This window comes from Hyperoodon ampullatus (genome assembly GCF_949752795.1).
Source record: "Hyperoodon ampullatus genome assembly, chromosome: 13".
Taxonomy (NCBI): Eukaryota; Metazoa; Chordata; class Mammalia; order Artiodactyla; family Ziphiidae; genus Hyperoodon; species Hyperoodon ampullatus.
In genome coordinates, this window is record NC_136926.1 from 5,907,986 (window position 1) to 5,923,780 (window position 15,795).

General features: G+C 54.1%; 1 protein-coding gene across 2 annotated transcripts in view; it reads left to right on the forward strand.

Moving 5' to 3' along the window:
* Positions 1-2,341: 2,341 nt before the first annotated feature.
* SCARB1 (scavenger receptor class B member 1) overlaps positions 2,342-15,795 on the forward strand; it is a gene marked incomplete at its 5' end in the record, with an annotated part of 79,389 nt that continues 65,935 nt past the window's right edge. For both annotated transcript variants that reach the window (XM_079717395.1, XM_079717396.1), the window contains one exon: positions 2,342-2,467. In XM_079717395.1, the coding sequence (XP_079573521.1) occupies positions 2,342-2,467 (126 nt within the window). The remainder of the gene's footprint in view (positions 2,468-15,795) is intronic.

The window sequence follows — 15,795 nt, forward strand, 5'->3', positions numbered from 1 at the left end:
GCGGAGCACAGGCTCCAGATGCGCAGGCTCAGTAGCTGTGGCACACAGGCTTAGTTGCTCTGTGGCATGTGCGATCTTCCCAGACCAGGGCTTGAACCCGTGTCCCCTGCATTGGCAGGCAGATTCTCAACCACTGAGCCACCAGGGAAGCCCGGGGAAGTGTATTCTAAGCAGAGGGAACAGCAAGTGCAAAGACCCTGTGGCTGGAAGAAGCTGGGGCTGTTTTAGGAACAGAAAGAAGGCCCAGAAGCCTGGGGTAGAGAGAACAAGGGGCGGAGGTTGGGACATGGGGGCAGAAAGGTGAGCGGAAGCCAAGTCAGTTAGGACCTCGGGGCAGCAGAAAGAACAGCCAGCTTCAAGGTGCTCTCACCCTGGAGCACTATTCTACCCACGGTCACATCTTCCCAACTCATTTCATCCTCGCAATAGCCCTTGGAGAGAGGCTCTTATTATCCCCATTTGACAGGTGAACAAACTGAGGCACAGAACGGGCCAAGCCACTTTCCCCAGGACTCTAGGGTAGGAAATCCTGTAGCATGGACTTCCTGGAAGCTGTCCCCATCTGACACCACAGCCGCCTCATCTAGCCACCTTTGCCCCAGCCATCTGGATCTAGGTCAGGGGTCGGGTCCCTGCTCCTGGTGCCCTGGACAATGTTGGGTCTCCCAAGGGGAACACAATGCCAGGCAAGGCTCTCTGGCTAGTCACAGCAGGTGCCTGATAAATACTGGCTCAGGCCAGGCTGTGTTGCTTAAGGGTGGGCCTGGGAGAAGGCTGCTTCCTTCCAGGGTTGAAGAAGAGTTTCAGAAGGCCTCATTCTGAGCCCTCAGGGACTGGCCTGCCTTACGCAGGTGCTGGGGACACTGCCCTCCTATCCCTGCGTGGCCCCCACTAGAGACTGAGGGGACTGGTCTACATCAGGGGTCCAGAAGTCCAGGTGGGGAGGAGGGCTGCAGGCATTAGGAGCAGGTGTGTGGGGCTTGAGGGCTGCAGCGGAGCGCGCACCCAGGTTTCATTCCTTGTAGCACTTATCTGCAATCCCTCTTTCATTTGTTCACTTGCCAATCGCCTGTCTCCCTGTTCGTTAGAAAGCAGGGACTTGGGTTTGTTGACCTAACCCTCTGTGCCCGTTTCCTTATCTGTAGAATGGAGTCGCTGTGGGCCAGGCACTTAGCACAAGGACCCCACCTAGAAGGCTCCTCGCTGATTCATTCTAAAACGTTCCTTGTGAGCAGGCGTTCCCAGCCAGGCAGCGCTCAAGCTTTGTCAAGAGACGAAGCTTCTGCCTGTAGCATTCTAGCGCCTGGCGATGGTCAGAACGCAAGAACATATGAACGTGGAACAGGCCAGGTGGTGGCCCGGTGATAAGGGTGAGGGGTGAGGGGAGAACTGGCCGCTATTTTATTTCACACAGGGTGGCAGGGAAGAGCCTTTCTGATAAGGTGGCGGAGCAGTCGTGAAGGAAGGAGCCGGGCAGATATCTGGGGGGGACAGAATTCCAAGTCGTAGGGGTACAAGGTCCTGAGGCGGGAGTCCGCCGGGCTTGTTCCACGGAGAGAGAGGCTGCACTAGCATGTGTGTGCGCACACGCGGGAAGGTGTGTGTGGCGCCCTGCGGGGAGAAGAGGTCGCAGAGCTGGGGGCGGGCGCTCTGGAGTCCCTGCCAGAGTTGGGCAATTCCTATTAAATACGAACAGTGACGACGCTCAGGACAGAGGAAGTGGGAGGAGAGGAGGGGAGAAGAAGAGGGGAGGAGGAGGGTCTGGGAGGCAGGGGGAGGAGGGAGAGGCGGGGGAGGACGAGGAGACATTGGAGGAGGGGGGAGAAGATGGGGAGGCGGGAGCAGGAAAAGGGGTGAGCGGGGAGCAGCTGGGAGTGAGGAAGGGGAGAAGGGTTACGAGGTGCAGGGGAGCCGAGCCCAACGTTGCACGCAGCCCACGAGACCTCCGAGCCTCCCTCCCACGGAAACGGAAGCTAGAGCTTGGGGCCGGTGGCCGTGGCCCCGCCCCAATCGGACCATCTCTCCGCGCCCCGCCCCGGCCACGCCCCTTGCGAACTTAGGCCCCGCCCCTCCGCCCCCGCCCGCTGCTGCCCGCCCAGGTGCTGGCGCCCGCCCAGATCTTGGTGCCCAGGGCGTCCCGGGGGCGGTCCGCCCCGGCGATGGCACATAAAGCCGCTGGCCACCTGCCGGGCCGCTCCTCCGTGCGCTGCGGTCCGGGGCCCGCCGTGCCGCTGCGGCCCGCGTCCGCGGAGTCGCTGCCTCCGTCACCTCCGTCCCCGCCTCGGTCCCTCCACAGGCGCGGAGCCCCGCGAGCACCGCACGGGCGCCGGGGCGCGCAGACATGGGCAGCCGCTCTAGAGCGCGCCGGGCGGCCGCGACGCTGGGCTTCGCCGGGCTGCTGTGCGCCGTGCTGGGCGTTATCATGATCGTGATGGTGCCCTCGATAATCAAGCAGCAGGTCCTCAAGGTGGGTGAGGGGCCCGGGGGTCAGTGCACGCGGGCCCCGCCGGGGCTGGAGGACGCTGGGCGCCGAGGAGGGCCGGGGCCCCTGAGCACCGGAGAGACCAGAGGGCATGAGGAGGGGCAGCTGGCCACCTTCCCAGGAACCTCCCCGACCCAGGACGCAGGCTGAGTTTGGGGGCCAAGGAGGGCATCCAGGGCTTTTGCTGGAGGCGCAGGCCCGGGTTGGGGAAGCCTGAATTAGAGACCACCTGGGAGCCTGACCTCACCTTAAGGGTCTGGGGTCCAAGGCGGGCCTGGAGTGTGGCCACGTTTCTGGTACTGCCTGGAGGAGCCCAGGAGCGGGCTCGCATGCTTCTTGCCTCTTCTACGGCAGCCTGTGACAGCGTGTGGTAAAACGAGGGCTGCACTTTGCTTGTTTCCTGTGAGCACAGGAGGACAGGAACCCTCCATGCACGTGCATGTGAGACTCACATGGGTGCCCAGGCCGGTGGGTGCTCAGGAGAGCGGTCTCTGCTGTCCAGAACCTCCCCATACGAACCCCTTCTCAGAGGTGGAATGGGCTGCTCTGTCCTTCCCGGAGCTGCCTTCCTGATGCAGATTGGCAGCGATAAGCCGCTTTTCTCCCCAGATCCACACAGAGGCAGGCATAAGCCCAAGGCTGCATAAGCAGGGTCCTTGGGGAGTCCACAGCCTGAGAGCTTTCCTGCGGTCCTAACCTTATACACCACTGCCCTTTCAACCAGGGAGACAAATTAAGGCTGTCAGCTGGCCTTCAGACCGTCAGACTCTGCCCTGGGTGTCTGGTGGCATTTTTGAATGAGCCTGGAGTCACTGAAAGACAGGGAGATTGCAGAGTATCACACTTGAGGTAAAAGCATTCAGCTCTTTGAAGGAAAGGCCAGCACCTGCAGGGCCGGGAGGGGAAACTGAGGCTCACCTTGGCCCAAGATCCAGCCAGACGCATAAAGATGTGGCTGTCATCACTTGCTAGTTGATTTCGCTTTTCCCCTTAACCGGCTTCTTTAGGCGAGTTTCTTGAGAATGGGGACTTGTCCCCATTTCGTGTCTGTGCCCCGTGCCCAGCGCAGGATGCTTGGGAGATGAATGAATGAGCGAATGAATGAAGACTGCATCTGCTTGGACCCGGCTGCCATTTTTTGGCTTTAAAGATGGAGCAACGTTTGGTTTTTCTCGAGGTCTCTGGGTGAGCAGTTGTCTGAGTCATCTTGGCCACACTGTGTCCTTTGTTTTGTTGTCAAATCTTGTCCCATTAAATCCTGTCATCTGATTGCAAGGAGATCCTGGCTGATGGTGACATTGAGCCCCGAGCTCCTCTTAGTGGTTTTTTTTTCTCGCCTGTGAAGTGGCGGGAAAAAGTTTCTTGGGGAAACCTGAGAGTGACCAGAACTGCTTCTTTCTCTCCCGTGGTGGCCAATGGCTGTATCTGTTTTGCTTTTCAAAGTAGCTGTGAGAGCTTTATCTCAGTGAAAGCCGGCGGCAAACGCCCGCCAAATTTGTGGTTTCTGTACTGTGTGAGCCCTGGAGAGACCATCACTTGGGTGCTGTAAGCGTGGCAAGCCCGTCGTGATCCCGTGCAGAGAGCCTGTTGCTTTTGGGGGTGTGGGGATAAGTGGGATTTATAGCTGATGCAGAATCTTGTCAGCCCAGTCCTTCTTGGACTTAATTCAGGTATTTTCTTTTCACGGCTCTCAATCAGATGAAGGATGTCTGTGTGTGTGTGTGTGTGTGTGTGTGTGTGTACGTGTACAGGCACACCTGCACGCCCTACCTAATTTCCCACTCCTCCTCAGGGCTTCCAAAGAGGAAAGCGCCACTGTCCTCAGTTGTCCCGGAGCTAAGATTTCTGGGCTTAAACTTGAGTGAGAGCCACCCAGCGTTCTCCGTGAATATCCCAAAGGTGATTGGTTTGTGGCTGAGTGGCGTGAAGGCACGGAGGCGAGCCCAGCCTGTGACAGTTTCTTCTTGGACAGCTCAGGCTGAGCCCTGGCCAAGCGCCTTCCCTTGGAAGAAGAGCATCTGTGTTCAGGGGACCGAGTGGGTGGGATGCTAGGAGAGGGAGGGATGGCCCGCTGGTGTTTTCTTTGGCTGCACGTGTCCACGTACAACTTGAATGGGAGGGCTTGTGCTTTGATTTCTACTTTTTTTTTTTTTTTTTTTTTTTTGCTATACGCGGGCCTCTCACCGTTGTGGCCTCTCCCGTTGCGGAGCACAGGTTCCGGACGCGCAGGCTCAGCGGCCATGGCTCACGGGGCCAGCCGCTCCGCGGCATGTGGGATCCTCCTGGACCGGGGCACGAACCCGTGTCCCCTGCATTGGCAGGCGAACTCTCAACCACTGTGCCACCAGGGAAGCCCTACTTTTTTTTTTTTTTTTTTTTTTTTTTTTAATGCTTTGGGGTTAAAGAAGTCCGTGTATATAAAATACATGGATTCTTGTTTGTAAAAAAAAAAAAAAAATTCAAGTGGAAGGAAAAAAAGGTTCCCCCCATTTTATTCCCCTCCTGTGATAGTACCACCGTCATCTGAGAGTATCTTTCTAGATTTTTATGGAGATACACATCACGAGCATGGATTTAGACACATTAATATATATATATTTACATATATTGAACTAAACTATGTCAAAATAGCCTGCAGTTTGCTTTTCAATTCACAGATATCGCTTGGGAATTTTTCTGTGTCAAAACATATAAATCAGTCACACTTTTCACTGCTGCATAGTATTCCTTTGAGTGGCTGTACACTTAATTACTTACCTGTTTCTCCGTTGACTGATAATTTTCTCATACATACATCTCTGTGTACCTGGATGAACACTTCCACCGGGTACATTTCTAGAAGAGAAGCCTCTAGTCCAGATGGCATGTCCAGTTTGCATTTGGACACAGCCTAATGGCCCTTCTGAAGACTGAGGGCATTTATAGTCCCATCCACAGAGTATGAAACTAGTCACTCCCCTGCATCTCTGCCATTATTGGGATTACCGATTTCTTATTATAATTTTGGGGCGGGGGTTAATCTGATGTGTGTGAGTTACATTTCTCAGGTTACTGATGGGGTTGCACAGGGGTGTAGCTTGTTTTGAAACCGATGTCAGTTTCCAGAGCTCAGGGTTTGCAGACCTGGCTATGCCATTTGCTGGCTGGGGACCTCAGGCCAGTTACTTCACCTCTGAGCCAGGACATGTGTCTTCAGCTCTGAGGCAGGCGTTGGATTTAGTTTGTTTCCTGGCAGGATGATAAAGTACAAAGGCGGTGACCTGTGTGTGAAACTGCTCTGGATGTACCCGGTTTACACAGCTTGTGGCAGTTTCGGGCAGGAATCCTGACTGCCAAATCTGGTCTACATTTCAGTAGGGGCATAGGAAGTAAAGCAGGAGTCCTTCATCCAGTGGATTTCTAGGTGAAAGTTAGAGAGAAGGAACTAGATATTTACGTTTGGGCACAGAAAAGTAGAAAAAACACATTACTAATTGAAAAAAAGCTTTGAGGCTACTCTTGTTAGAAAAAACCAAAAAAACCCCCCCAAAACTCCACAAAACGATACTCTCTCTTTTCACTGGGTTTCTATCAGTGCATGTAAAAGCACAGAAAAAGGTGTGGAAGGGTGTGCACCAGACTGACAAAAGTGGTTACTCTCAGGGGACTAGGGGTGTGGCAGGGGAAATATTTATGCATTATCTGTAAGGCTCATACTTTTTCTTTGTAAATAAGGAGAATGTATTCACGTATTATGTGTTTAGTTAAAAGTTAGTAACGAATCCATAGCTTTCCCCAAAGAATGGCCAAATGAGTTAGACGCAGAATGCAGGAGGCACACAGTGGAGGGGCCCTGGAGATGGAGGTAGCTGGGAGAGGCCTTGGGGGAGAATGAGACTAATTTCTTCTCCTTTCCCCCAGTGGGTAGGGTTGGGCAAGAGGTGTTCAGACCGAATGCGCTCAGGAGTATAATCGAGGGTGATGGTGTGCTAGGCATCTTTGTAAATGTTAATCATTTCCTTTAGTCCTGGGAGAATTCTGGGACACACGTCTCACTCTCATCATCCACCGTTAGAGAAACAGAAGTTTAAGAGAGTAATTTGCCCAAGTTACCTTGCTGCTGTGTGTGTGTGTGTGTGTGTGTGTGTGTGTGTGTGTGTGAAAAAATCCTGAGGCAAACCCCAGGAGGACGGGCGCTCTTATATCCACAGCCTAGAACAGAGCCTGGCATGCGTGGCCCTCTGTGTTTGCATGGATTAGGAAGCACAGTCCAGGTCGTGTATTTCCAAGTTACTGGGTTTCTCTGGTACACCAGGGAAGGCCCCGCTGGGCCACAGGGGAAGGGGTTCGTTCGCTGGGCCACCATGTGCCATGATGGGCCTGGTGGCCTTCTCCACGGCCGGGGGTGGGGTGGGAAGCTGAGTCCCCCTCTGCTGTCTTTTATGTTTTCTAGTTGGAATCAGCCTTGGGTGCTATCTCCATGAATTTTTCCAGCTGCCAAGGTCTTCTCCCATCTGTGTCCCCATCTCAATAAGTGATATCTCCATTCGTTCCCTCCAAGAGTAGAGGCAAAAACCTTGGGTCATCCTTGACTGCATGCTTTTTGTGATACCCCTGTATCTGGTCCATCAGCACATCTTACCGGCTTACCTTCAGAGGCATATCTGCATTCGGACCCCTTGTCAACGTCTCCGCCACTCTGCCCTCCTCCATCCACTGCTTGGACTAGTGCAGTAGTCTCACCTCTGGTCTCCATAGACAACCAGATCATGTGCCCCCTCTGCTCACAACCCACTGAGGTTTCCCGTCTCACTCTGAGTGAATACCAAGGTCATTTCAGTGGCCTGAAGTCCCCCCGCCACGAGGCAGCCCTCCTTCCCTCTCTCACCCCCTCTTGGCTCCTTTGCTCACCTGCCATGCTTATCTCTTTGACGTCCTTGAACCCGGCAAGCCTGGTCCCACCAAACTCTGGCTTGCTTTCTCTACCGCCCAGAAGGCTCATCCCCAGATATCGGCACAGTTCACCCCTCATGTCCCTAAAAGTCACCCCCTTACGTTATATGTTTATTTGTGCATTCTCTTTCTGCCTCATGAGCAGGGGCGCGGGCTGTCCTGTCGCTGTCCCTGCAGTGTCCCCAGGACCAGAGCAGTGCTTGGGTTCACAGTAGGATGGTGGGGTGAGCACTTGGAGGTCAGGCTATTTCCTTAGCCTCTCCCCACCCCAACCCCCAGCCTCTGACTCTATTTTGCCCACTCCTCCCTTGGCGAGGGCCACCCAGAGAGCCTTCAGGAACACTGTGCCCTGCCCCCGTGCTTCGTGCCCTCTGGCAAATCTCCTTTGCCTGTCAGTTCAAAGGCAGGGGTTGGGGAGAGAAGACAGTCAGTGGAAGCTGATTATGCACTAGACGCTGTCCTGTGTGTTTTACATGGATTCAGTCGCTTCATTTAGGATCTAAATAGCTCCCTCTGCCTCTCCTTTATTGAGGGAAATGGAAGCACAGAGCCGGAAGGACACTTGCCCCAGGTCACACAGCTGACGTGGCGGAAACAAGATTCCAGCGAGTCCGCCCCCTGTGGACCCCGTCCTCCCCACTCTCCGGGCAGTATTTCTGAGCAGCTCGACTTGACATTTGGGGGCAGGGCAGGCCCTTCCCCTGTTCTCTGCTTGGGTCCACCTTTCCTTGTCTTTTTCCTGCACAGACAGTGGGGCAGTGGGGTCCTTCCCAGGCCTTTCCCCTGATAATCACCTCCCCCAAACTGCGATTACAGAGTACGTCCTGAGGTCTTCCCTCCAGGGCTGTCTGCTAGGCCCGGGCAGCTCTAGAATCGCAGATGCCAAGGGAAGCTGGGGAGGGCAGCCTCTCCCTGGCCCTTGGTCCCAGCGACCCTCAGGGTGACCCCGCCTGTCCTGCAGGGTCTGCTCGGCCAGCTCTGTGCCCTGCCGTCCGTCTGGGCCTCCACAAAGCCCCAGGGTTGCGTCTCAGAGGGCATCACGGCGTCCGCGGGCTGACCGCCTCTGACCACATCAGGCTCCATCTGGCTGCGGACTTGACCCATGGCCGCGGACGGGGGGACGGTGCTCCCTTCTCGGGGGGCAGTGGGGTCGCAGGTGTGCTCCGATTCTGCTGTGTTTTTCTTCCTCTTTCCTGCCGGGAGCTTCCTATCCCTCCAGAGCCACAGCTGAAAATACGGGCTATTTTTAGTCTCCCCGAGCGTTGGTTATTTTTGTTCCCCTCTTTGCTGCTGACGGATTCGCTCCTCCGGCTTCATGTGTGTGCACACATGTGCCGGCTGTGCACGCTGACTGGTGACACAGGAACATGTGTCGGCATGTGCCCATGCACGCCTGCGTGTGGCCATGTGCTGAAGCACGCACACACAGACAAGTGTTGTGTGTCAGCATGTGTTGGCATGGAGCACAGTGTCTGTGATGGCATACAGTGTATGTGCATGACACATGTGTACACACATGACGTGAGCCCACGTGTGGTAGCCTGGCACACACGGGTTCACACGTGCCGTTATGTATGTGTCTATGTGTGGGCTCACACACGTGTGTTGACACTAGTTGAGTGTATAGTTACACACGGGGACATGTGGACACACGTGTTCACACGTATCCGCATGTGTTGGGGTGTGTGCACACACGTGTGGCCATGTGTCCCACCACGGTCTGGCCTTCCTGAGGCCTGGCACGGGGCTGTGTTCAGTGCGCCTGGCTCTTCCCATTTCAGGACAAGTTCCCCATCCCTTCCTAGAATGACTCATACTGGCTGGGCCTCCGCTCCATGACTCATGTGATTAGCTAGAATTTGGTGACAGTTACCTGGAATCATCCCGTTCTGGCTTCAACTTCCAGCAAACGGGACAGAAGTGAGTCAGTGTCGAGGACTTGTTTGTTGAAGAGCTTCCCTTGGGCAGTTTGGTCCCGCTGGAGCCCCAGCACAGGCATGTCCGCTCCATCAAAGACCGTGGGTCCTCCCGGTGGTCATGGTGCCCGGAAGGGTGATCCTATGCCCTTGGTCAACAGCAGAGAGGCCCCTGGGGTCATAAGTCACCCCCAAGGCTGGTTTCAGCCACAAGGCTGACTTTTCTGGCTCATAATCTTAGAACTAGAGAATTCAGTTATGGGGAGTCCACCCTGAGCACCCACCTCCCTCTCACACCCCGGCCTTTCTGTGCCACAGAGATCTAGCAGCTTCGTCCCCATAAACACATTTATGGTGCAAAGAATTCAGCTGTAGCAGTCGGCCAGAAATACAAAAGCAAGACAAAAGGTGAAGTCCTTTCATGTGCCTCGTCTCCCTCCCCCTTGGTCAAATGCGACCTTGGCCTCCACTGGCCCTGGGAGTGGCCACCAGAGCTGAAATGCAAAGAGAAACAAAAACAGCACACAAAAGTTAATTCTTGGCTTTAGAGATTTCCAGGGCCCAGGAGCTGGTGAGTTATAGGTGGTTCTGATTTGAAGCTCAGGATCATTTTGCTCAGAACCTCCCCAAACCCAGAGGTCCGGGCCCCTGATGGCTCAGGGCACAGCTGGCTTCATTGTCTTGCTTCCTTCCCCCCACCTCCGCCCCACTGTTTCCTACTGTTCCCCGATTGCTTCGTGCTGGGGGCGAGGAAGGAACAGGAGTGCCCTGACCTATGCTTACTTCCTGGCATTTTGGGTGAAGTTCCTTCCACCTTTTCTGGAAGCTTCTAGAAGGACTCTTTTTTTTTTATATACAGCAGGTTCTTATCAGTTATCCATTTTATACATATCAGTGTGTACATGTCAATCCCAATCTCCCAGTTCCTCCCACCCCCCGAGCCCTCCCGCCACGTTCCCCCCTTGGTGTCCATACGTTTGTTCTCTACATCTGTGTCTCTATCTCTGCCCTGCAAACCGGTTCATCTGTACCATTTTTCTAGAAGGACTCTTGAGACACTTTAATGTGTGCTCTCTTGGGCCGCTCTTGGACTCAGATGCTGGTGTCTCCTTATCTCCCTGACCGCCGGCCATTGGCACGTCCCAGGGCTCAGGCCTTTCCTGGCCGCGCTCACCCGGTCTCACGTGTCAAATGCCATCTCTGTCCTGGCACCTCCCAAATTGATATCCCAGACCCAGACCTTTCCCCTTGAACTCCAGCCTCAAGCATCCAGTGGCCAACTCCATATCTCAACCTGGGTGGTCAAAGGCAGCTCACGCTTTCCCTAGCCAGCGCCTGACTTCCCATCGCTCCCCGTGAAACCCACAGTCCCATCTCAGGCCGTCGCTTGTCCATTCCCCAGCTACCCAGGCTGAGAGCCTCGGAGTCAGCCTTGACTCCGTCTCACTTCTCACCCTGAACCATCGGATATTTTATGGCTTCATCTTCAAAATACAACCAGAATCCAGCTTCTCTCCACACCCACGGCCACTCCCCTGGTCCAAGGTGCCATCGGCTCTCACCTGGATTCCTGCAGGATCCCTGCGCCCACCTTTGCTCCCTGGTCAGGTTTTTCAGCACAGCAGCCAAAGGAATCCTATGAAAATTGCCCCGTCCTCCTCTGCTGAAAGCCCTGCAGTGAACCTGCCCCGTCCCCTCCGAGTCAAGGTGAGCCCTTCTGTTGTCCCTTGAGGCCTGTGCCATCTGATCCTGACCCTGCCTGTCCTCCCCTTCACCTTGACCTTGCACAGGGCCCTTCTGGCAGTTCCTCAGACTCACTGGCACATCTGCCTTACTAAGTTCCTCCCTCTGCCCACAGCTCTTTCCCTGATGTGACATGTGCGTGATTCACTCTCCCACCTCCTTTAGGCCTTTGTTCAGATCTCACTTGCCCACGGATCTCTCTTTTTGAATATTGCAAGTTCCCTTCCCATTCCCTGGTGCTCCGAACCCTCCTTACCCCGCTGTGTTTTTCTGTAGTCCTGTCGCCTGCTGAGATACGGCCGACTTTACCTAGGCATCCTGTTTATCACTTATTGTCTGTTTCTCCCTGTGAGAATGTCGGGCCCATGAGGGCAGGGGCCTTCGTGTTTGTTCATCTCTGTGTCCCAAGCACTTGGAACGACGCCTAGCACATAATGGTAGGTTCTCAAGTAGTTACTGAACGGATGTTTAGAAGATGAGGGTGGTTTCACAGGGAGGTCCGTGATGAGTGTCAGGTTGTCGTCCTGTGCGGGGACCTGGGGACCGCGCCCCTCCCCCTGCACGGCCCCCACTCCACATCCAGCCGTTCCACCTCTCACCTGCTGCAGGAGCTTCCTCTCCGGCCTGCCCGCTCCTATTCCTGCCCCCTCTGTTGTCAGTTTCCCCTGCCGCAGCTAGAATGCTCTTTAAAATAATGCACGTTGGACCATTTCACAGCCCTGATGAAAACCTTCTTGCGTGTGGTCTGAAACCCGTCTGCCCACCATGGCCTGTAAGCCACTTACCTCCACTCCCTGCACTTCTGCCCTGCTACAGCCTCACAGGCCTTTCTTTTCCTCCAATACACTATGTTCTTTTCTGCCTCAGGACCTTTGCACAGACTGTTCCTTTCTCCTGGCTTTTATGTTTGGTTCCTCTTATGTTTCAGCTCAAATGTGACCTCTTGAAGAAGAGACCCCCCTCCCCCCATGAACCCCACCCCATCTGTGTTATAAGCATTCCGTGTTACTGTCTTCCAAGCCGTCACCATGCTCTGGAATTATATGGTTCACTTGCTTGAGGTTCCATGAGGCAGGGCCTTGTCTGTCTCGTTCATGACTGTATTCCATGGTTGGGGACCCTGGTCCAGGGCAGAGACCTGGCTGGGGTGGGACTTAGGGTCGAGGCAGTGAGACGATTCCAATCGGGATCCTCAAAAGCATGGATTTTTGAAGCCAGACTCCTTGGCTTCCAATACTGGCTCTTCCCCTCCTATCTGGGTGCCTGGCACCAGGGAGCACCCGGGAGCCTGCTATCCATGATGTGTTCATGGATTCAGGGCCTGAGTCTTAACAAGCCCTGCCTGGATTCCAGAGACGTCTCTCTGACTCCAGTGACTGGGTGTTTCTACTGGCTGAGTGTTGATTGACCCCTCCTCCGTCCCAACGTGAAGACGGAGTCGCCAGAAGGAAGGGACACAGGTTTACAAAGATGTCGTTGGGGCCATCTGGGGGTGGTGGGTAAACAAGGAGCATCTGTCCTGTCCAAGGGGCCAGGGGAGGCGTGGAGGCTGGTCTGGGGCTGCCTCGATCGGCCTCTCGGAAGGAGAAGGGGATCTTCATGCTGGCATCTTGGCCTCAGCTGGGTGGCTTGGACTGGGGGTGTGGCGGTGTTTCCCTCCGGCTGCATTCAAGCCCAAGTTCAGCCTTAAAGTGGAACCACTTGCGTTTCCTGTCCTTATGAGTGGAAACCTCCTGAGGCTGGAGTTGGGAGACCCAGGTCCCGTTTGCTGGTGATACGTACTTGCTCTGTACGTACAGGATCGCACATCAGCTCAACCAGGCAAAATCTTTCACCTGCACTCAGTAAACCACAAGTCGACTGGGTTCGTGTTGGCCTGGAGAGTGCAGAGAGGGTGGGGAGGGAGCTTCCTGTGGCCCTGCTCTTCCTCCTGTGGGGTCCCATAATGGGTCCCGCTTGAATGCAATCCAACAGTTAAAAATTCATTTTTTGTATGTGTGCTTTCGTATCACTGGCCAACAGCTTTATCTGGGGCTCAGATGGCCGTCTGTACCACATGGGGGAGAAACTGGCCCCTCTGAATTTCCCCAGAGGTCTCCAAAGGGAACCTTATGGAGGGACCTTCAAAGATAATTAGAGAATTTTCCCAGTGGCTGGGAAAAGTTGTGGTGTGAATGCTCATGGGCTTTGATCGGCTGGGCTTGTCTCCCATGCTTATCCCTGAGCCAATCCCTGTAGCTTGAGAAATGGACTGCTCTGACTGGTCAGGCTTGGATTACATGCCCATTCTTGGAGCTGGAGAAGGAGGACTTTTTTCCCCAAAGCAGAGGGACTGAGGTGGGGTGGGATGGTGCCCTAAAGGAAAAGGGGGGGCACTGTTAGCAGAAGGAGGAAAGGGTGACAGGCAGCAAAAATGATTGATGTGCCCTTTTCCCCAGAGTAGCTTTCTCACTTCATCTCATTGCTTCTTGTTATTATAGTATTAGAGATTATTTTCTTTGGCTTGACCCAAGACCTCTGGAGGAGATGGTAGCTTATCAGCTAATTGTTTTTATCAGGGAAGGTTTCATAAACTCAGATTGCTAGACCTGGAGCTTGGGTTTTACTCAGTTCCATCTTTTATTTTTTCTTTGGGGAAACCAGAACCCAAAGGGAGCAAAGATTTAAGTAAGGCCACAGAGCAAATTAGCAGTGAGTACTGGCAGGGAAGACTGTCTCAGGTGGGCGGGGGAAGTAGGTGGAAGTCAGATGGGCCCCCGGAGCAGGGCTTGGAAGAAGCCAAGTAGTTGTAAAAGCAAGTCATTAGCTAGCATTCTTCAGGCAGAAAGTCCCCAGGGTCCCCTGTCTGTATTCCTGTCCGCCCACCTCCTGGCACGATGGGAAGGAGGTGTTTGTTGTAAACTGGGAGAGGTGTCAGGGCTGGGGTGTGCCAAAGTGCAGGCTTTGTCTGCCCCGGGTGGGAGGCGCCAGTGGTGTGCCCTGGAGGGGATGGGCCAGAGGAGGGATGAGTGAAGACTCTGACCTTTATCATAATCTGCCCAGGTACAGTTGCAGAGGAGTTGATCTGGAATCCCTGTTGCCAGCAGGTGTGTTCTGCAGTGTGAACCAGCACCTCTGTCATCAGCAGTCCCCCGGATGAACGGCTGCCAGCTCGTTGGCCTTTGCCCCAAACTCTGGGGCACACCCTTCTTCACCTAGGACAGCAAGGAGCTGTGTGTGAGAGGCACCTGCCTGGACAGCCAGGCCCCCAGGGCCTCTGGGAGCATCCCTTTGTGTGCTGAGAGAGCCCTGTGTGCCCACATGATAACCTTCCACCTGAGTGAGAGGCATGAGGCAGACTGGAACATGGGGAGCTGGAAGGCAGTGGTGGCATGTCACCGTCTCAAGGTCAGGCATGGGTTCTCAAACCCGCATGGCTCTCTCTAGCCCTTGGCCAGGGTTTTGGCATCCAGGAGTTTAGGTGGACCCAAGAGCATAGACTTTGGAGCCAGACAGCCTGGGTTCAAATCCTGGTTCTGCCCCTTTCCAGCTGTGTGTCTTTGGACAAGTAACTTAACCTCTCTGTGCCTTATTTCCCCCTCTGTAAAATGGCATTAATGTTAGTATCTCCTGTACAGGGCTCTTATGAAGATGGAGGAGTTGACACATGTAGAGCCCTTAGAATAACAGCTTGGCAAGTGTCACATAAGTGTTTGCTGTTATCATCATCTTAACCTTATACGCACACCTATAGTAGGATTAGTTAGTCTGTCATTTTACCGAAAGGGGACCATACTACGCCCACTTTCCCGCATCTTGCTTTTCTCACTGCGTCTCTTCTCTAAACTTTCCCCGGTTGCTTGGGTAGCTCTGACTGGGTATCTAGATGACTGAACATCCCACGGTGTCGATGTACGAGCCATTCCCAGGAGGGAACTTTCAAACTTGTGAAATAATCCATAAAGCAGCCGAAAGTGTTCTTTTCCCACCTCGATGTTTCGGTTTGAAAAATTTTATTTTGGAAAAATCGCAAGAACAGTGCAACGAATTCCTGTAAGCCGTTTCCTGAGCTCCACCAATGTTTACAATTTGCTGCATTTTCGTTCTCAGTCTCTGTCTGTCTGTCTCTCTCGTTGCCAGACCATTTGAGAGTTGCTTGCAGACGCCAGGACACCTCGCCCCAGAATACTGCAGTGTGCGTGTCTTAAGGACAAGACTATTTTTTTCTGTAACCACAGACCACAGTCACACTCAGGAAAGCTCGTAATAATTTACATCTTTGATGCTCAGGTTACAATCAGAGTCTCTTATTGACCCAAGAGCACCCTTTATAGCAGTTTTTTGGTTTTTATTGTTTAAATCACGTCCTGTGTCCAGTTGCCTTGTTTATTTCTCCTCCTTTAATCCAGACCAGTCCTCCAGCCATATTCTTTTTACTGGGTCCTTCACAACACTGGCGTTTATTAAGGGACCAGACCAGTTTTTCTGGCGGAATGCCTTTCGATTTGGATTTGTCTAATTGTTTCCTCGTGAGTGCACGTCTTCTTCCGACGGAGTCCTACACAAAAGCCTCCTTGTGTGAGTCAGATGGGAGTAGAACTCTCCTGGCTGAGTTGGGATGGGCGCCTGGACCCCACCCGCATCCCAGCTTGGTGACCCCATCCCACAGCAGGCCTGCGCCCCCAGGCGAGTTTGAACCTCCCCTCGGACTGGAAGAAGCCAGTGAATCCATCAGGCCTTGCC